We start from the raw sequence: 19,557 nt of genomic DNA on the forward strand, positions 1-19,557 counted from the left end.
CTTCTTCTTCTTCTTCTTCTTCTTCTTCTTCTTCTTCTTCTTCTTCTTCTTCTTCTTCTAGTCTACGTTAACTACACGCTTCTATTTATACGTTTTCATTCTAAACTCTACTTAAAACGAACACTACTTCAGTTTTCTACGGCTCTACGTTTTCTTGTTATGGAAGATAAAACGAACTTATCTGGCAATGAAAGCAACAAGGTTTAAGAACGGGCAAAACTAATTTTCATTTGTATCAAACCCTAACAAGGTACAACAAAATGAAAACAGAGAGAAATAGAAGCGAACAGTTTGGAATGAAAATGTAGACCCGCATCAGCGTGGAGTTTAGAAAGAAAACTTAGAGCCGTAGAAGCATACAGTTTAGAATACAAACTTGGAGTCGTAGAAGCGTAGAGTTAAGAATGGAAAGGTAGAGCCGTTATATCAAACCGTTAACAATGAAAACGTAGAGCCGTAGAAACGTAGAGATAAGAATGAAAACGCAGAGTTGTGGAAGTGTAGAGTTTAGAATGAAAACGTAGAGCCGTAGAAGCGTGGAGTTTAAAATGAAAACGTAGAGCCGTAGAAGCGTGGAGTTTAGAATGAAAACGTAGAGCCGTAGAAGCGTACAGTTTAGAATGAAAACGTAGAGCCGTAGAAGCGTCGAGTTTAGAATGAAAACGTAGAGCCGTAGAAGCGTACAGTTTAGAATGAAAACGTAGAGCCGTAGAAGCGTCGAGTTTAGAATGAAAACGTAGAGCCGTAGAAGCGTACAGTTTAGAATGAAAACGTAGAGCCGTAGAAGCGTCGAGTTTAGAATGAAAACGTAGAGCCGTAGAAGCGTACAGTTTAGAATGAAAACGTAGAGCCGTAGAAGCGTCGAGTTTAGAATGAAAACGTAGAGCCGCGAAGGCTTAAAGTTTAGAATAAAAACGTTCAGCCGTATACGTAGAAACGTAGAGATAAGAATGAAAACGCAGAGATGTGAAAGGGTAGAGCTTAGAATGAAAAACGTAGAGCCGTAGAAACGTAGAGATAAGAATGAAAACGTAGAGCCGAAGAAGCGTGGAGTTTAGAATGAAAACGTAGAGTTGTAGAAGCGTGCAATTTAGAATGAAAACGTGGGGCCGTAAAAGAATAGAGTTTGGAATGAAAACGTAGAGCCGTGAAGGCTTAAAGTTTAGAATAAAAACGTAGAGCCGTAGAAACGTAAAGATAAAAATGAAAACGCAGAGTTGTGAACGGGTAGAGTTTAGAATACAAACGTACAGCCGTAGAAGTGTAAAGTTTAGTATGAAAACGTAGAGTTGTAGAAGCGTGTAGTTTAGAATGAAAACGTGGACCTGTAGAAACGTACCAACTTTTACGTAGAACAGTCACCCCCTCCCCCCCCCCCCCCCCCAATTATGAGTACACGTGAACTTAGAACACATTTTAAATATGTTGCAAAAGTAGTAACTACATATAATCTTTATTGGGCAAATTGAAATATTTCAAACATACTGTAAATGTACATTGTAAACTTGTAATAAATGCTAACGACAATGAGTTCCAGTCACACTTCATCAGAAAACTGATCCTCTACTGACTTGTAATACACCAAATACGACCTCATAACTATATTACCAGGATCCCGTGTGGGGTGGGGATCGGAGCCATTAAACCAACCAAAGTACCTGACTTTATTAATATAGTACTCTCCAACACGAACTTGCTTTGTGATATCCTTTACCCATGGCACCACGTCCATTCCACAGCACCAGCCGTCCCTGCCGTACAGCCATGTGCCGTGTTCATTTGGAACAGCGCCATCGCCGACTCTATTCGCACAGCCCATAGCAGTAGCAGCATTTTTAAACACTTTTACATTTGAATGTCCATTAACAATGAAGTGGTGCGATGTGACACAAAACTCTGCACAGCCATTATTGTCACTGCCGTGGCCGCTGATCGTGGCTACAAGTTTAACTTGTGATGTCTCTGGCGGAATTCTGAATATGTGCGTGCGATGTTTCTTGTTGTAGTTCTTGTCAAATTTACCACCCCTGAATAACTTGATAATCTTGTAAGGAACATTGTACTGATCTTCCCGCCTTCCGCTGTATGTATGTGTTGAAACTGAAGTTTAAAAAATGTATTAGAATACAGAAGAATTACAATACTTTTCACCCAAACACGCCTCCAAAGTCAAATTAAAACGCAGGTAAATTATATATATGCTTCTGACTTTTACAACTTGAGTCTGTAAATGAAACATAAGTGTGTGGCCATTTATCGCAGTTTGTTTGTTAGATTCAGTGCTATGCAACTTGGATATAGCGAATTTTTTACGCAGAACAACATTTGAGAAATACGTGTAAGGATCATAGTATTTCACTGGGATATTTTGAGTTTGGAATTACTGTTATCTTAGATTTAGTTTTGTTGTGTTGTACTTACATTTGACGTGATCTGAAAGTCTGATATCAAGGGAAGGTTTCCACGCTCTCTCCCATGAAGGATGTTTCATTCGTAAAGTACAAGACTGAGATGTAAAGAGAGGTAACAGAGGTGTAATGTTTGTCAACCAACGTCCAACAGACCTGCAGAATAACAAACATCATGAAGTGTTTTAGTTATATATTTATTATTTATTCATCATCATCATCATCATCATTTTTTTATTATTGGGGGCATCTCAGCTTCTCAAAATTTTTATTTAGTATAGCAAAACGAGGCAGACTCTAAAGAAATTTTAATTTGTTAAAATTAAACAATCATCATCGTCATCATCGTCACCAAACATCTAAAGGCCATGCAAAGTCGGTGAAAGGAGCATGGGATAGAAAGAACCTGGAAATGAGGGTATTCCTTATTGGATATTTCACCTCCTATATGGTGTTATCCAGCGGCCCAACTCCTCCCCACAGAGTGGACTTTTTTTGTCACAGCAGACAGTCAAGTGGACAAGATGATCCCAGTGAGGACAAGAGTAATCGCTTTTACCAGGGCAGTGCAAGGACGTCCAGTTCAACATTTCTGTACAACTGCAACTCTACAAACATGAAATGGAAACATTATTCTTAAACATTATTCTTGTAAACATGAGAACATACATAATTACACGGATGCCTTCCCTCGCATATGACCTGCACACAGTGTTTGCAGCTCACAATTCAGTTGGTAAAACTTCCCACTGGTTACACAGTTATTTAAGTTCACACACACGTAGGTGCAAATACTACTGCTGAAGCCCAAATTTTTTTTCAAACTTTTTAGCCACTGATTAAATGGTAATTGTGAAGAACAGCTCCCGTTAACCGACTGTCGGCCGCCTGTCAGTCGACAGTCGGTTAGCGGGAGCTGTTCTTCACAATTACCGATTAAATTGCTTAACTGCGAGGATCATTTCTTTATAATACATGTATCACATTATATCCACAGTTCAAACAATCATTTATGTGCGATTTGATTCATGTACATCACCTCCTAACTTAACTTTCCTTTGCAGCCCCTGACATGTTCTTAAAGAGACATGTACTGACCTTCAAGGGGTGGAAGACGGACAGTTTGAACTGCGCCAGCCTCTCCTTTCATCAAAGTGTGGTTAAACACGTGAATTATCCTTGCACTGCCAGTCAAGTTGTGAATTAGATCTGTTTTGTAGTTAAACCTTGGGATGAAAAACGTGAAGTTAAATGAGTAATGAAGAAAACAGCATGGAGGTGGATTGGTCTCTAGGTGCAAGTTATAAACACGTGAATAGGCCCTCGGCAACATGATCATACAGGAACCCATGAATGTAGAGCCTCTCTATGGATATTTCTGAAGAAATCGAAGTCGTGAAGATCACCGTGGAAAAAACAAAGATCTCAAGATTGAAGCGAAGATCTGAAATTGACTAAAATTTGTTTGATCAACTTGAACACTCCGATATAGAACTGTAAAAATTCGTAAACAGTAAAAAAAAATTTGTAATTTCTGAATGTTGGCATTTGGCCATATTTCACAAAAACAAAACGGATGAAGATAAAGCGAAGGTCTGCTTTGAAAAAACGAATATTTGCAAAAAAACATTGCAAAGAAAACGAAGACCATGGGTACCCATAGAGAGGCTCAATGTACTTAATTGGTGATAACAAATAATATAAATTGCTCTAACTGTAACTTCATATTTATGAGATCGGTTTAGTACTAGTCAACACCTCAGTTTTCCCAATTTGTTAATACAGCTTCTCAAACTCATTAATAATTCATGACGTTATAAGCCAACCAGAGCGCCCCATTCGGGTCAGGTGGATGAGTTGGAAACTCAATGAAACACCAGTTGAAAATCACTAGTGTTTCATCACGTTTTCATCACTAGTGAAAAAATTGTTCTTAATCTGCATATTCATATATTACTCAAACACAGCTTTACATGAATCATTAATTTTTAATAAACAATGACCAGGAAAAACATTTCAAATTACAAACTGACAAGCCTAAGTCATTTGAAATTAAAGTTTACAGTACATTTCTTAAAGTCGCCAAAACAGACTGGCATAGTATCCATATCCACATTCTGAGAAACTTAAGCGGCGTACGCGGCGTAAGCGGCTGAACTTAACGGCTTAACGGCTTAGCGGCTTAACGTAAGCGGCTGAACTTTGTGCAATTCATACTCTTTAAAAACTCCACCAACCTCGAGTATTGGAACATTGACACTTCGCACTCGTTGCCAATCCTCAAAAATCCCTATTGCCCACTTATTTTTATATCTGGTAGACTTCGGTACTGCTCTCTCTACGCAAAGTTCTTCTTCCTCGATTGTTTTCGGGGAGCGAAACCTTCCTTCGGCCATGGCAAAAACAATATGTAAATCCCTTCAAGTTCACAACGCTTTTAGAATACAAATTTGGTGCAACGCGAAACTATTGGATAATTAAAAACAAAAGCTCACAAATACAATGAATGCCGACTGAATACAACAAATCACACATACAAGGCATTTTAAAGAAAAATGGGAAAAAATACGACACTGCATAATTTTGTATTGTTTCTTTAGAGAAGTCATTTCAAAAACTCGTGCATCGTGTTTCATCACGATTTCCAAACACTCGAAAACAGATCAGCACTCGGCCGAAGCGGCCTCGTGCTTTCATCTGTTTTCTCGTGTTTGGAAATCGTGATGAAACACTCGCACTCGTTTTTGAAATAGTACTTAACATATTAATTCTTTCCAAGTTAAGGGACCAATAAGCCCCAGGCAAAGTGCACTTTAAATTTGCAAAAAATGAACAAGAAAAAATATTTCCCAAAACAGACCAAACAAGCTGGTTATTTACAATAAATTGTTTATTTATATAGTACATGTAGCTTGTAAATAAGCTGATACACGGTAATAGATGCACTCATTCCCTACATTAATAACCATGCATCTTAAATGTCGAGCAAACAATGAACGAAAAGGGATATCCAAAAAACAGCAAACCATCTCCTTTCATTTCTACAGTGTTTTGAATGAGCAATTCGTCGAAAATAATTCATGAGCAGTTCCCAGGGAGACAAACAGGCTGTACATATTTTCATCATGCACAAGTTAAACATACATTTGTACATCGATCACAAAGTGAAATATTAATTATGTGACGATAATACAGTGCAACAAAATGAAGAAAGACTCACCATTTTGCCTCATAGGCCATAAACTTTAAGGATGGGAAGAGAAACAAGCCTACTTCAGCTAGTTTTCCCTGGCCATCAATAGCCAGAAAATAATTTTCTTGAGGAGTAAACTGATAAGAAACATAGAGCTTCATTTTAGCAAGCAACAAGTGTTTGATGTGCAGGCCATCTTTGTGTGAAATCATGGACGCTGATATGTGAAGAGGTGTGAAGCAGTGATGATGGCCACACGTCAGTTCTTTGATTGGCTCATCTTCTTCAGAATATATAAGAACTGCATTGATTCCTGCCTTGTTCATGTGATAGATCTGTTGAGAGAGAGTAGTTTAGAAGATAACAAGATCAGACCCTTTAGTGGAGTCCAACAAACTACAGTAGAACCTCTGTAACTCGATCTTAGATAACTTCAACTCCCTCGCTAACTCAAAGCAAGTCCCATTTCCATTGGATTTGACCCCACTTTTCAGTCATTTTCACTCTGTTAACTCAAACTCGGATAACTCAAAATCCCCGCTAACTCAGAATAAAATTTTGTTTCCCTCAATCAAAATTTGGGTCAAATTTATCCCGATAACTCGAATTCCGTCCAGTTCTTGCAACTCACAACGGATGCTCATTGAAATATGATTTATCCCATTACCTTTCCTTGTCGTGTAACAACTACAGATGTAGATTTTAATTAGTGCAAAGAACAGATCACATATTTCATATTTGACAGTCATTTCCCAATTTTATGAGTCAAACATACATTCACAGGACTGTGTTATCATAACAATGTGTAATCAGTTTCTGCTGAGATAATTTTATTTGCACTTACCTGTATACTGAAATGCTGAAAAACCATCAATTATCAACTTGGCAAATTTGAAATAAAATATTTAATCGACCCTAATACCGTATTTACTCGAATAAGTGCCGTAGCACTAATTAAATATTTCGCGCCTCAAGTGCGGCACTTAATCGAGGGTGGCGCTTATTTAAAATTTGGGCACCACAATGAATTTTTTCTTTTACAGTAATTGAAAATAGCATCTTTAAATTGTCAGTATTCATCTCTTTCTGAAAAGAGAAGTGGCACTAGCTGTCCTGGCAAAGTTCGTGGCCTTCACAACACTTACAGATCTACATATTGTAAGAATTTTGGATACAAAACTAATGGGTGAGCGGTAGAACAATCAATTTGAACTGCAATACATCGCTTTTGATGGAAGGAAATGTCCAAGTTTGTTTTAGAACTGCTTTGTAGCGTTGTTTTTAGTTTTACAGAATTTCTCGAATAAGCGCCGGGGCGGTGCTTATTAATTGTTTTGTCCCAAATGCGGGGCTTATTCGAGGGCGGCGCTTTTTTGAGAAAATACGGTAACTCAAAACCCAGCTAACTCACTTGTATCTGCAATATGCCATGAAGAATATAAAACAGTACGAATTTTACATTTTGTGCCTTAAATGTGTGAATGTGGAAGATGTAATTCCAGTTACCTTAGTAAACAAGGAACAGTCTCCACCAGGAGACACTAGTGCAATGCGTCCTTCACTGACTTTTTTCTTGGTTGTTTTATGTGTCTTGGCATCATCATTATTCTGACTTCTTTTATCCCACTCTGGTTTAAAGCGGCAAGCATTTCCATAGTAAGCAACATGAAAGCGAGTATGCTTATGAATCAGATTATGCGGTGATGGCAGCCAGTCATATCTTGCATCCAATCTCTGTGCTACTAGAACAACTTCACCTGAAAAAGAACATGTTACAAGCTTCTTCAATTCTAAGTTACTACGCCCACAGTGGGGATGTGACCGAGGCAGGTTCTGGTGTTGTTAGTGAACAACGAATCAGACTTATAGCCACAATAAAATTTATTTATGCAGGAATACAGATTACAAAAAGAAAAAAAGGGTGATTGCAAACAAAATCCTGAGTGAAATAAATCACTGACTTAGGTCACAAGGAATAGTACTGTACTTGACCAAGGGGTCCTCAGCTTGTAAGTGTAGGTCTTGAACACTTTGAACTACTGAATTAAACTAACTAACTGCACTTCTTTTATAAGGAAACAAACAATAGAAGGAAATTCTTATGATTCTAATACAAGGTGTGGTGGTGTGACATATAGGAAATTCATGATGTAAATCCTGTGTGGTTAGATTATGTGGGTTGATTTGGTGAAGAAAGGAAATAGTTTCTACCAATCTGTAATTCTAAATTTATACTAAAAATGCAATGTCACGTTTTTGTGAACCTGGTCACACACTCCCCTGCTTAACACTGTCGTCCACGACATGTGTACTAATGGTTAATAATTACTAAATTCTAAATATATAGTCCATACAAAATTAATAAAGTTGATATTACTAAATATATTGAAAGTTCATTGACTGTAATAGTTATGGAACTTGTTACTGCAGTTTTTGGTTCCTTAAACTTGTTCTTGTGTTTTCCAGCTGTTTTCCTCTTTGTTCGTCTCGGTGGTATAGGTATAGTTTCTGGAACGGGGACTTCTGCTGAAGGTAACGGCTCTGTATCATTTTGGACAGTAGGTACTCTCTCCTCTGGGCATTCTGGGTCTGCATTGGTTTGGACTGTAGGCTCTGGTCCATCAGGAGGTATTGGGGCTGTCTCTGTGCATTCTTTGGGTAGAATTAACACAAGCTCCTCATCTGAATCATCCTCCTCAACAGCTGCATTGCTAGGATATAGGGATTTAGATTTACTCACAGGTTTGGGTACTGGGTCCTTCTGTTCCATGTGTGGATTGTTCGTACTCAATCTTAGATTGCTTCTGTGCACCTTCTTGGTCTGGCCAGGGGCACTGACAGGTTCCACTGTGTAAACTGAACCGTAAAGGTCTGCTGGAACATCAACAACTTTATGTGGGGTAGAATCCCAAGCATCTTGTATCTTGTTACGTCCACGTACATGGTTTCTTAGGTATACTATCTGACCTTTCTGGATCGGGATATCATACTCTTTCTCATTGTGGTGTTCTCGTCGCTTCTCAGCTTGGAGCTGGAGATGCTCCCCTGCTCTTTGGTAAGCATCTCTCAACCTCGTCTGATGAGCTGCTAACCAATCAATTGGACTGTCGTCAACATCTTCATCCTCTCCAAGGAGTAAATCAATTGGAAGTCGAGCTTCTCTTCCAAACATTAGATAATGGGGGCTGTACGTTGTCAATGAATGTGGCGTGGCATTGTAAACATACAATAACTCTGGTAGGTGTTCTGGCCACTTGCGCTTCTTAGATGGAGGGAGGGTTCTTAGCAGATCATGCATCGTTCTGTTAAACCGCTCACATTGTGCATTACCTTGGGGGTGATAAGGTGTAGTACGAGATTTCTTGATCCCATAGAGTCTGCAAAGTTCTGCAATAACTTCACCTTCAAAATTTCTTCCTTGATCCGAGTGAATTCTAACAGGAATTCCGTACCTGAAGAACCATTCTTTCACTAAGACTTTAGCTGTTGTAGTAGCTTTCTGGTCTCTTGTTGGGACTGCACAAGTAAATTTTGTGAAGACATCCGTCATTACAAGAACATTCTCTCTCCCATCAGTTGCTGGCTCAAGGACTGTGAAATCTATTGCTAGTATTTCAAGTGGTTTAGTTGCTAATAGATTTCCCATGTGTGGTCGGATCCTGGGGTTTGGCATCCTTGATAAGGTACATCTTTCACAGTTCTTGATCCAACTCTCTACATCTGAGTACATTCTAGGCCAATAACATCGTTCACGGATCAGCTGAAGGCTTCTTTCTAATCCTTGATGTCCCATATTATCATGCAGGCTAGTGATAACTTTGTTCTTCAGAGTGGCTGGTAACAGAACCTGTTTCAGTTCTCCAAGTTTGGGATCGTGAACAATTCTGTACATTAGGCCTTGTTCTCTGGTGATTCTATCCCACTGTCGTAACAGGGTGACACACTGGTGGGAAAGCTGCTTTCTTTCTGCAAAGGTAGGTTTCTTATCTCTCTCCCAGAACTTAAGAAATTCTTTAATTGTAGGATCAGCCTTCTGCATGTTGATAAGTTCTTCCTTCGTGTGAGTGGGGAATGATGTAGTGGCAATTACTGGCTCGTCTGTTGTTGGTTTCTTATTGGCATCGTTAGTTGACTGGTCAGTTGCTGGTAAATCATGGTCTGATTCGTGTGCTGCCATTCGTCTTACTTCAATTGGGATATGCGTCTTCACAATAGCATGGCTCAGGTCAGGTGGTACAGGAGTTGCTAGGGTAACTATAGACTCGATGTGTAGTAATTCATCTTCCTTTGAATCTTCTACCTCAGGTGTCACTGATTCATGAGGCTGGCGTGATAAAGCATCAGCATTTGCATTAGATCGTCCACTTCTGTAGCTGATTGAGAAGTCAAATAAGGCCAACTGAGCTGCCCATCGCTGTTCCAAGGCACCAAGCTTGGCAGTGGTCTGTAAGTACTTCAACGGGTTGTTGTCGGTGAAAACTTCAAATTTAGAACCAAGGAGATAGGTTCTGAATTTCTCAGTTACTGCCCACTTCAATGCTAACAGTTCAAGCTTCATGGAGCTGTAATTTCTTGGGTTCTTTTCACTTGGTCTCAATCTTCTACTGGCATAAGCAATGACTTTGCGCTGGCCATCCTGATCTTGTGATAAGACTGCTCCAAGTCCTACATGACTGGCATCTGTTTCTACGATAAATGGCTTGCTGTAGTCTGCAAATCCAAGTACTGGAGGATGGGTCAATTTCATCTTCAATGCATCAAATGCGGTTTGACATTCTGAATTCCACCTCTTCACAAATGGGACTTTAAGCTTCTTTTCCACTTTCAGCTCATGCAGGCAGTTGTTAACTAGTTGGTGTAATGGTCCGGCAATCCTTGCAAAGTCTTTGACAAATCTGCGATAGTAACTGCAGAATCCAAGGAATGATCTCAGTTCTTTAACAGTTGTTGGCAGTTTCCATTCTGACACAGCAAGAGTCTTCTCAGGGTCTGTCGTGATACCATCAGAAGAGATCTGATGGCCAACGTACGTGACTTTACGTTGAAGGAAGTGACACTTTCCTGGTTTGAGTTTTAATCCATGTTCTCGGAGTCTTGTAAAGACTCTGTCAAGTCTCTCAATGTGCTCATCAAAGGTATTGGAATACACAATGATGTCGTCAAGGTACACGAGCAGTATTTGAAAGATGTAATCGTTCAAACAGGTTTGCATAAGCCTCTGAAAGGTCCCGGGACTGTTGGTCAAGCCCATTGGCATTCTGTTGTACTCAAAGATTCCGAACGGCGTAGTGAAGGCGGTCTTGTGCCTGTCTTCCTCGTCCATGGCAACCTGGTTGAACCCACTTGCGAGGTCCATCGTTGAAAACCATTTTGCACCTCCAATAGCATCAATAGACTCTTCAATTCGTGGTAAAGGGAACTGGTCTCTTACTGTCTTGGTGTTAAGACGTCTGTAATCAACGCATAGCCTCAGGGATCCATCCTTTTTTCTGACAAGCACAATAGGTGCGGCGTAAGGACTATGGCTTTCTCGAATAATGCCACCATCCAGGAGCTTTCGTATATGGTCCTTTGCCTCTTGAAACTGGTTTGGTGGGATTCTTCTGTAAGGCTGTGCAACTGGTACTTGGTCAATAGTCGGGATCTTGTGCTTGACTGTTTCTGTGTATCCAAGGTCATTCTCATTCTCTGTAAAGACACTTGCATGTTTCTGGAACAGAGTCTCAAGCTTCTCTCTTTGCTCAGGTGTACACTCTACAGCTGACAGATCAATTGGACAGGCTGAGGGCTGTGTTCGCTCTTGTTCTGTTGTGGATTCTCTGACAAACACCATCTCTTCATTAATTGAAACTCTCTTGAAGTCAACAGTGTTTTTAGTATCCATAACATCATTAATCTCATGTAGTACTCCTATTCTTGTATGGGGTTGAAGCCAGACGTCTTCACCAGTAATGTTTGCGACTCTTACATGAAGTTGTCCATTAACTACACAGGTAACTGTATTTATGACAATCAAGTTTCCCGGAGTTTGTCCACTTAATGGCTCCACAAGCGCAGCTGTGTTGCTCGTTTGGGGTCCATGCCATCCAGTTATTCGGACTACAGAAACAGATCCGGCTGGAATTCTAACCTGGGACTTGCCGGCTACTTTCGCAAAACCACGTACTGAAATAGGTTTGGCACAGGAAACAATCTTCAGTACTTAACTCCATTCGGGGGAAATTTCCGTTTTTCCATTTTTGTAAGTTTCTTGCAATTGGGAAATAATGTTCATTCCAATTAATCCAGGGGTTATCTTCTTACGTTGCCTGGCCTCTTCACTCGCTGGACTCTTAACAACTAAAATTCCTCTTTGTGGGATCATGACTCCCAAGGCTTCAACGTCCAGTTCTACGTATCCGACATATGGAATCTCCAGTCCATTTGCTGCTGTTAATCTTAACCAATCGCCGGTAGGTAAAAGTGTTTTTCCTTGAGGGCGAAAGTGTTCATTGAAAAACTCTTCTGTGATTGTGGATACTTCAGATCCTGAGTCCAAGAGGCAAGGTACGTCTACTCCACCCAGTCGTACTGAGGTCACTGGGCACTCTCCAACTGCTTTCTCGTACATTCTTGACATATCCATATTTGAGCCATTGTTGTCCCCTGCTGTCACTTGGCTCCTTGTGGCAGAGGGGGTTAGTTTGACGACTTGTCAGGGCGCTGTCTACCTTGTGGTGGTCCTCTCCTGACAAAACGGTCATTATTCACCTGGCAGTTTCTGGCAATGTGTCCCTTCTTGTTGCAATTGAAACAAACAATATCAGGGCGCCGTCCACTCCATTCCTTGGGCGGAATATGGGTCCTTGGCTGCTTGATATCTCTAATCGAACTCGTCAGTTCTTCTAGGGACTTCTGCTGCTTGAGCAGGACCTCCAATACCTTATCCATGGGGGTGGCGGTGGAGCTAGCACTACACTGAGAACTCTCATCTGGGATGTCAGCCGCTACTTCCTGTGATGATTGGGGCCTGGGCATGGTACGCTGTGGTCTTTCCTCCTCTTCTGACCAACGTAATGCTTCCTCCCTCAAATCTAAGAATGGGGGTTGACGCTCTCTGATGAACTTCTTCAGTTCCTTCCTAAGAAAGGGATCCCTCACATTGTCTGCAAATTGGTCCCGTAGAGTCTTCTCTGGGTCGGGGACTGCCTTCGGATCTGCTTTAGTGGCGCGCTTGAGTAGTTCATTCAAGCTGTACGAGTACCCTCGAAGTGTTTCGTTTTCTTTCTGCTTGCGCTCATAGAACATCTTCAGGAGTTGGGAGCTGGACCTTTTCTCTCCAAATGCTTGTGCCAGAACATCTAGAAGAAAGTCTGGGTTGCTTCGCTCCTTCTTGCTGTACATTCGTATCTCTTCTTTAGCTGGTCCATCCAGGTGAGACATTATGAAGTCCACTTTCTCGGGTGAGGTCATTTCTCTTGCTTCGAAGGTTGTCCTGAGTTCTTCTATAAAGTCTTCAACTGGTTGGTTGCCTTCTGTCTTTTTCCCAGTGAAGTTCTTAATCTTCTTGTCCCAGGGAAAGACAACAATTTGTTTCTGCTTTGTGCCACTTCCTGTTGCTGGTTCTGAGGATGACACTTGAGTCAGGTTGGTAGATTCCTTCAGGGCCTTTAGTTCTTCCATTGCCTCTTTGTACATCTTGGTCAACTCATCTACTTTGGTTGATAACTCCTCTGTAGTCATGGTGATTTGGTCCTTGTGCTGTTATTGCAACCACCCTTTTTTTAAAATTGCTGATTTTTTTAAATTGGTTTCTTTTTGTATCCTGCTCGCAGCGCCAAATGTGACCGAGGCAGGTTCTGGTGTTGTTAGTGAACAACGAATCAGACTTATAGCCACAATAAAATTTATTTATGCAGGAATACAGATTACAAAAAGAAAAAAAGGGTGATTGCAAACAAAATCCTGAGTGAAATAAATCACTGACTTAGGTCACAAGGAATAGTACTGTACTTGACCAAGGGGTCCTCAGCTTGTAAGTGTAGGTCTTGAACACTTTGAACTACTGAATTAAACTAACTAACTGCACTTCTTTTATAAGGAAACAAACAATAGAAGGAAATTCTTATGATTCTAATACAAGGTGTGGTGGTGTGACATATAGGAAATTCATGATGTAAATCCTGTGTGGTTAGATTATGTGGGTTGATTTGGTGAAGAAAGGAAATAGTTTCTACCAATCTGTAATTCTAAATTTATACTAAAAATGCAATGTCACGTTTTTGTGAACCTGGTCACAGGGAGATCTCTAGTGGCTTTATGCTCAGAACCATCAATCCAGAATAAAGAACTCCAGTGGACTTTGTCCGTAAAGCGAGTTAATTTTTTTTTATTTCCCTTGAATTTCAATGTTTCCCTTCGCTCTGACTCAGAAAACAATGAGATTCAAGGGAAACAAAATTAACTACCTTTGTCCCTCTGGACCAGTCATTAAGTATAATTATACATGTATAATTATGTACCGACTCTGAGGGAGATCCTTGAGAAATGGTGTAATGTGCACCCAGTGTATAGTATGCAGCATTGTGTGAAATGTGAAATTTTAGAGATGTTAGTAGAATCAAGAGCAGATTTACATAAAGGTGGTACAACATTGTTGCATGCGACGTTTGTAGCACACACTGTTAGCGTCACACAAAACTGACAAAAGCAACTTCCATTTCTGTTATTCATTTGGTACCACCACAATTTTTTAAGACTGATATGCAAAGGTCCTATATTAACTTATTATTTTGTTCATAGTACCTTCTTTTGACTTGATGACTACTTGAGCAAGCGCACAACCTGAACCAAAACAAGGCCAGTGCATTGATGCATAAGGAATCCAGTTTCCAAAATCATACACTGGCAGACTGACAAAATGAAGCCTATCCTTCCATGATTCAACCCAATTTTTGCTGCATTTATTATTTCTAGGTGTATGGTACTTCCTGAGTTCTGACAGTTTGTAGAAGGGTTCTTTTTCCAAAGTCCCATTGTGAACTAAGTTATTGTTATGCCCACTGCTTGTGTGATATTGCAGGCAAGTTGTTTCTAAATCCTGTTGCAGCAGGTTTGCTTTCCTATAAAAAACAAAAGCCTTGGTTAACAAAATTTCTAACAACCAAATGTTCAAAACAAAACTTTAATAAATATTAAAATAACTAACAATAACAGAAACTGTAACTTACAGTAACAAATTGTTGAAAGTTCAATTACTTTTAAAAGAATTGTTCATTTAAGCAGTAAATATATACATGTACGGTATGGTGAATGTTCATGAGCTTATCTATTCAATGTCGATGACTTCAGTGTCACTTGCGTCACTTGTGATTATTAGAATAGCGGCACATACAAGAATAGGAGCACTTATTAGAAGAGGGCCACTTATTAGATTTAATTTAGAATGGGGGATCTTATTAAAATAATTATTGGGGGCACTTATTGGAATAGGGGCGCTTCTTGACAAAAATACGTTCGCATGAGGCGCTTATTTGGAAGGAGGGCGCTAAATTGAATCATTACGGAAGTCCCTTTAATAAACAAATCAGAGTCTGCATGTTCCTACTGAGACTTATTATGAAACAAAACTGTGATAGTGTGCACATAACATGATCCTTACCAAGAAAAAAATTACATCATTATAACCATCATTATCACAATCGCTGTTGTCATCATGCTCATCATCATCATTGTCATCGTCATGATGATGATGATGATCATCATCATCATCATCATCATCATCGGTCCTTGTCACACTGAGGTGCTCAAGGACTTAATACTCAAATGGAGGCTTTCATTTCTTGGATGGGGGTAGTCTCAACCTGTTGGGCTTTTAAAACATCTATATTACCCCTTCTAAAGAGTTGCCTCACCCTTCTCCCCATGGGATCACGGTAACAAGGTGCTTGTAAATGAACAGACCAAGTGGACTTTGTGGCGAAACAGCCCAGCAACTTTTCACTCACCCCTTGAAATACTTCTCAATGGCTTTATGAAGACGTTTCCTCAACCATAACACGTCCTCCATAGACCTAGAATCAGAAGATGACATGAACACATAGTGAGTGTTCCCTGGAGAGTGCTCGATGAACTCTTGAAGAGAAGTCTCGTTTGTCCACAACGCCTCTAAAAATGCCGAACGCCTCGTAAACTGGTGAAATATCACAGGGTGTGTTGGCGTTTTAGAACTCGTATTACTTTTCTTGTAAACAATCCTGCCATCTAACGTTTGCAGAGCAAATGATGGTGCTACGTCTCCAGGCTGAAGGTTTGGAAGTTGACATTCGATGACAACAAAATGAACGACGAAGAAAAACAAAAATTTTCCCGCCGGATAGAACCACATATTGATTCAAATTGTACAGCAATTTTAAAATCTGTCAAGAGAGATGAATTTCCCCGGGAGCGGGGAAATATTTGCAAACAATCCACAGACAAACACATTTTTAGAAGCATGATTCCATATCCAGGGTGACGAAGAGGCCTGAGTCGGGAGCTGGCGTGATATGATGCCTTGTGTCAATAAACGCGTGTTGAGAAAATTCATTAAGATCAAACTAGTTGGGACTGTTTAATACAAGAATAACGAGTAGGCTAACTCACAAATAAAAAAATATTTTGCATTTGAGTAGAAAAAGCTACTGTGCTACGAAATTATTCATCATCTCCCTTTTCAACACAGAAGATTTGGATGTAAATCAACGTATCAGCAGATAGTTAATCAGATTCTCCTTAGTTCACATGCAATAACACAAAGGGTCTGAGGCGATTGAGCGGGAAGCCTTCACAACTACTGTTAATATTTTTGAACCGGAAAATAAGGTAAGGGTTAGGGGTATTTTAAGCTTGCCCCAGATTGGTAAGTTTAATTTTTTAATTTATTTTAGTGCGATAAGAAGTAATTTAAGCGATTAGAAGTAATTTAAGTTTATGTAACAGTATTTTAAAGCTCGTACTGCCGTCGACCGTTTCAGCTGTTTGTATGTTGGATAACGTTTTGTTTATGTTGCCGGTTATGTTCAATACCGGTTGTAGAGCTATTTTTTTCTCTTTTTTTTTTGTCTTGGGACCATACTTTCCCCTGGGAGTCGAGAGTCCCCAACGACATACCACTGCTGAAGAGCAAATTCAGGGAGTCAGGGGGTGGAGAAGACATGAAGAGGTGCAGAGAAGGGTTTGCTGGGGTGACAGGTGCATTGTAACTTTATTATACAAAACAAATTTCTTGTCAAAGTTTATTTCGGCTGGTAACATTGCTTTAGGTAAGAAACAGTGCTGTGTAAATTAACCTCCTCTTTAATGCTATATTGGCAACTGTTTAGAAAGAAGTTGTTTGTTGAAGAATGCAATTTATACAATTTGTAATGCATTACAGTTCAATGTAATGCATTACATTCAGCTCCGCTCTATTTTATCAAACGATCTTGGACTTTTTGACAAGTCAGAATATCTGGAGTCCCCTTGGCAGCTGTTTTTAGGTTGAGTGTTGCATGACATCCCAAAAAATGGCTGCAAAGCAGACTAGATATCTGGGGGTCTAGCCTTAATTTGTTTCATTTTCTTTTCCATCCTTAAAACTTTTAAAGTCTGGAAGAAATAATTTTTGTTTAACTGTACAGGAAATAAAAACCTGCAGTACCAAGTAAATGAATCCTCTGGAAAGATCATGATAATAAATGAAATCATATTCAGAATCAGCAACTGGGAGAGGAATTTTCAATACAAAGTTAGAGATAAGCATGTCTTCTGGAGGAATTTAGGGGTTTATGAGACATGCTAGAATAGACCATATTTGCATTCTTGGTATTGGACTGGAACTAGCATGCAATAGAGGCTAATGCGGGAGAATATCATTGAAAAGAATTTCATGTCATTTGCATTTGAAAAGATTTCCCGCATTAGCCTCCATTGGAAGCTAGTTCCAGTCCAATACAGAGAATATGAATATAGTCTGTTGTATCAGCATGTTAATTATCAGAAGCAGTGTATAAGCATAAAACTAAACAAAAATATTTTACACTTATGTAGGCTGGAATTAGAACAGTGACAGCCAGGCTAGGTGATTATTTAATCGGAATTGACTGTGATCCTACCTGAAGGTGACTTAAAAAGTGCATCAAAGTATTTCAATGGGATTTGACGAGGGGAAATTTTTAGAAGCTGGTCAAGAAATTGACAACATAAAGCTGGATGGATTTGAGTTCTTTACTGAGTCTGTAAAGGAATCTGTGCAGTGTAAAATCTACAGAAAGTATGAAGAGGTCAGTAGAACATAAAACACCAACACAAGTGATTCAAATTATCAATATACAGATCTTTCTTTCCTTGTGGTACAGTGTTATTCTGATTGATTGCCGGATTGATTGATTGATTGAAACTTAGTTTGTTTTATTACAAGATGAAGACAGTTGAATCTTGGTGCTTTATTGCTGGTCTAATATTAGAAAATATTGGACCAGGTAAAGTCTCTGTAACCGTTTTGTGTTTTAAAGTCAAATAATAAATCTGTTATAACAAAGCTTGCTTGAAACCGTCTTTGGAGAATATTGGCCATTAGTCTGTTATGTGTCGACAGAGCCTTACAGCACTTGATCCATACTGCCAACTGAGATCCAGGGCATTATTCTCCCAGTAGGGCCTTTGTCCTTGGTTAATAATAAGATACAGTTGAATCGCGACAACTCGAAACTTTCAACTCAAGGGAAATCAAAGAAGGAGGTTTGAGATATCTAGAGTACAAGTTATTAAGGGTAAGATTTGTAAGAACATGACCTGGCTGGGAATGGAAAAAGGTTTGAGTTAGCGGGAGGTTCGAGTTATTAAGGGTTCGAGTTATGGGGATTCAACTGTATATATGTTGCATTAGGACAAAAGTCCAGTAGACGTTGTTGGACTTATAACAGTTTACTTTCTTTATTTCTTGTCATTTTATAGATCTTTATGATAGCAAACAATGAATATTTACTATGACTGTTATACTGAGTGCTAACGTGTTGCCCTACGCAGGTTTCTGGATTATATGAATACAAAATAATGGGAACACTTGAAGACGTTGGTCCTGCTGTGTGTAAACAAGTTTATATGGACTTAGAATACAGGAAGAAATGGGATGAGTATGTTAAGGGTGAGTTACCCATTGTAACAAAATCCACCCTTAGCTTGGTTATTTTGAGTTTAAATGGGAACAAGCAAGCATGCAGCGTCTATATAGCTCAGTCGATGCCAGATTTAAAAAAAATGATGTCAACTACAAGCCCAGTTGTGAGATAGGTAGCAAACCTGCCATGGGAAGAGTTGCCATGGATGCATATAAAATTATTTGTGCCTTGACAGAATTTTGCCTGGCTCATTTATTGGCAACAAGTAAACTTAAAGTAATGTTAAGAGAGAACTATGGCTGTTTTGTACTCTCGGTTACCCTACAGATGTCTTTACAATCTAAGTGCATTACAGTGTTTCATGCTAGTAATTTCCTAATTAAGGGCACTAAAGGTTGCACCTTGAAAATACTTTGTTTGTTTTATGTTTATAGATCTTTATGAATTTGATGATGAAGGCATCCCAAGTATCTACTGGAATGTGAATTATCCTTGGCCCATGTCAAACAGAGATGTATCCTTTTAAGCTTAAATATTGTAATTAAATGGAAAAATAATGGGTTAGTGGTGGAAATTGGAAGAATTCATGATTCCACCTGCTCTGTTGGTGTGAGAAACATAATTATGTAATGTATTCCAAGCCCTAAGATACAGGATTTTCATGTCAGATCTAGAGTTGGCCTGCAGCTATAATTACACAGGTTTGTCATTAACGATGAGTTGTGAACCTAAAGTACTGGATTGATCCCAGCCTATCTGGAAGGCATGTACTTACAACAGCCTACATACTTGATAGCAGCAGCCTCACAATCAGAATTCTGCACTGAACTACAGATTT

The 19,557-nt window shown here is 39.5% G+C and overlaps 2 protein-coding genes, 1 long non-coding RNA gene and 1 pseudogene across 4 annotated transcripts in view; 2 read left to right on the forward strand and 2 right to left on the reverse strand.

Annotated features, from left to right (window-relative positions):
* Positions 1-19,557, forward strand: part of LOC144659509 (uncharacterized) — a 152,684-nt gene that overhangs the window by 15,374 nt on the left and 117,753 nt on the right. The gene's annotated exons all lie outside the window — the stretch shown is intronic.
* On the reverse strand, positions 1,435-16,098 carry LOC144659483 (uncharacterized; annotated as a pseudogene). The gene is made up of 8 exons (XR_013571914.1): positions 15,588-16,098; positions 14,386-14,702; positions 7,108-7,358; positions 5,629-5,936; positions 3,507-3,634; positions 2,850-3,016; positions 2,422-2,564; positions 1,435-2,100 (listed from the first exon to the last, which is right to left on the reverse strand). The product of XR_013571914.1 is annotated as an uncharacterized LOC144659483 (transcript).
* LOC144659492 (uncharacterized) lies at positions 12,280-13,338 on the reverse strand. Its single transcript, XM_078519946.1, has one exon. It carries the CDS (start codon positions 13,321-13,323, stop codon positions 12,280-12,282), a length of 1,044 nt encoding a protein of 347 aa, XP_078376072.1. The 5' UTR covers positions 13,324-13,338.
* Positions 17,719-19,557, forward strand: part of LOC144659499 (phosphatidylcholine transfer protein-like) — a 24,476-nt gene continuing 22,637 nt past the window's right edge. Inside the window, exons 1-3 of the mRNA XM_078519951.1 lie at positions 17,719-17,882; positions 18,628-18,745; positions 19,154-19,233. Coding sequence (XP_078376077.1) covers positions 17,751-17,882; positions 18,628-18,745; positions 19,154-19,233 — 330 coding nt within the window. The 5' untranslated portion in view covers positions 17,719-17,750. The remainder of the gene's footprint in view (positions 17,883-18,627; positions 18,746-19,153; positions 19,234-19,557) is intronic.

Source organism: Oculina patagonica, chromosome 7, assembly GCF_052425735.1.
Source record: "Oculina patagonica isolate OP01 chromosome 7, crgOcupat, whole genome shotgun sequence".
NCBI lineage: Eukaryota > Metazoa > Cnidaria > Anthozoa > Scleractinia > Oculinidae > Oculina > Oculina patagonica.

Coding starts and splice junctions, on each gene's coding strand:
- LOC144659492 (XM_078519946.1), bottom strand. CDS start 13,323: ATGACTACAGAGGAGTTATCAACCAAAGTAGATGAGTTGACCAAGATG.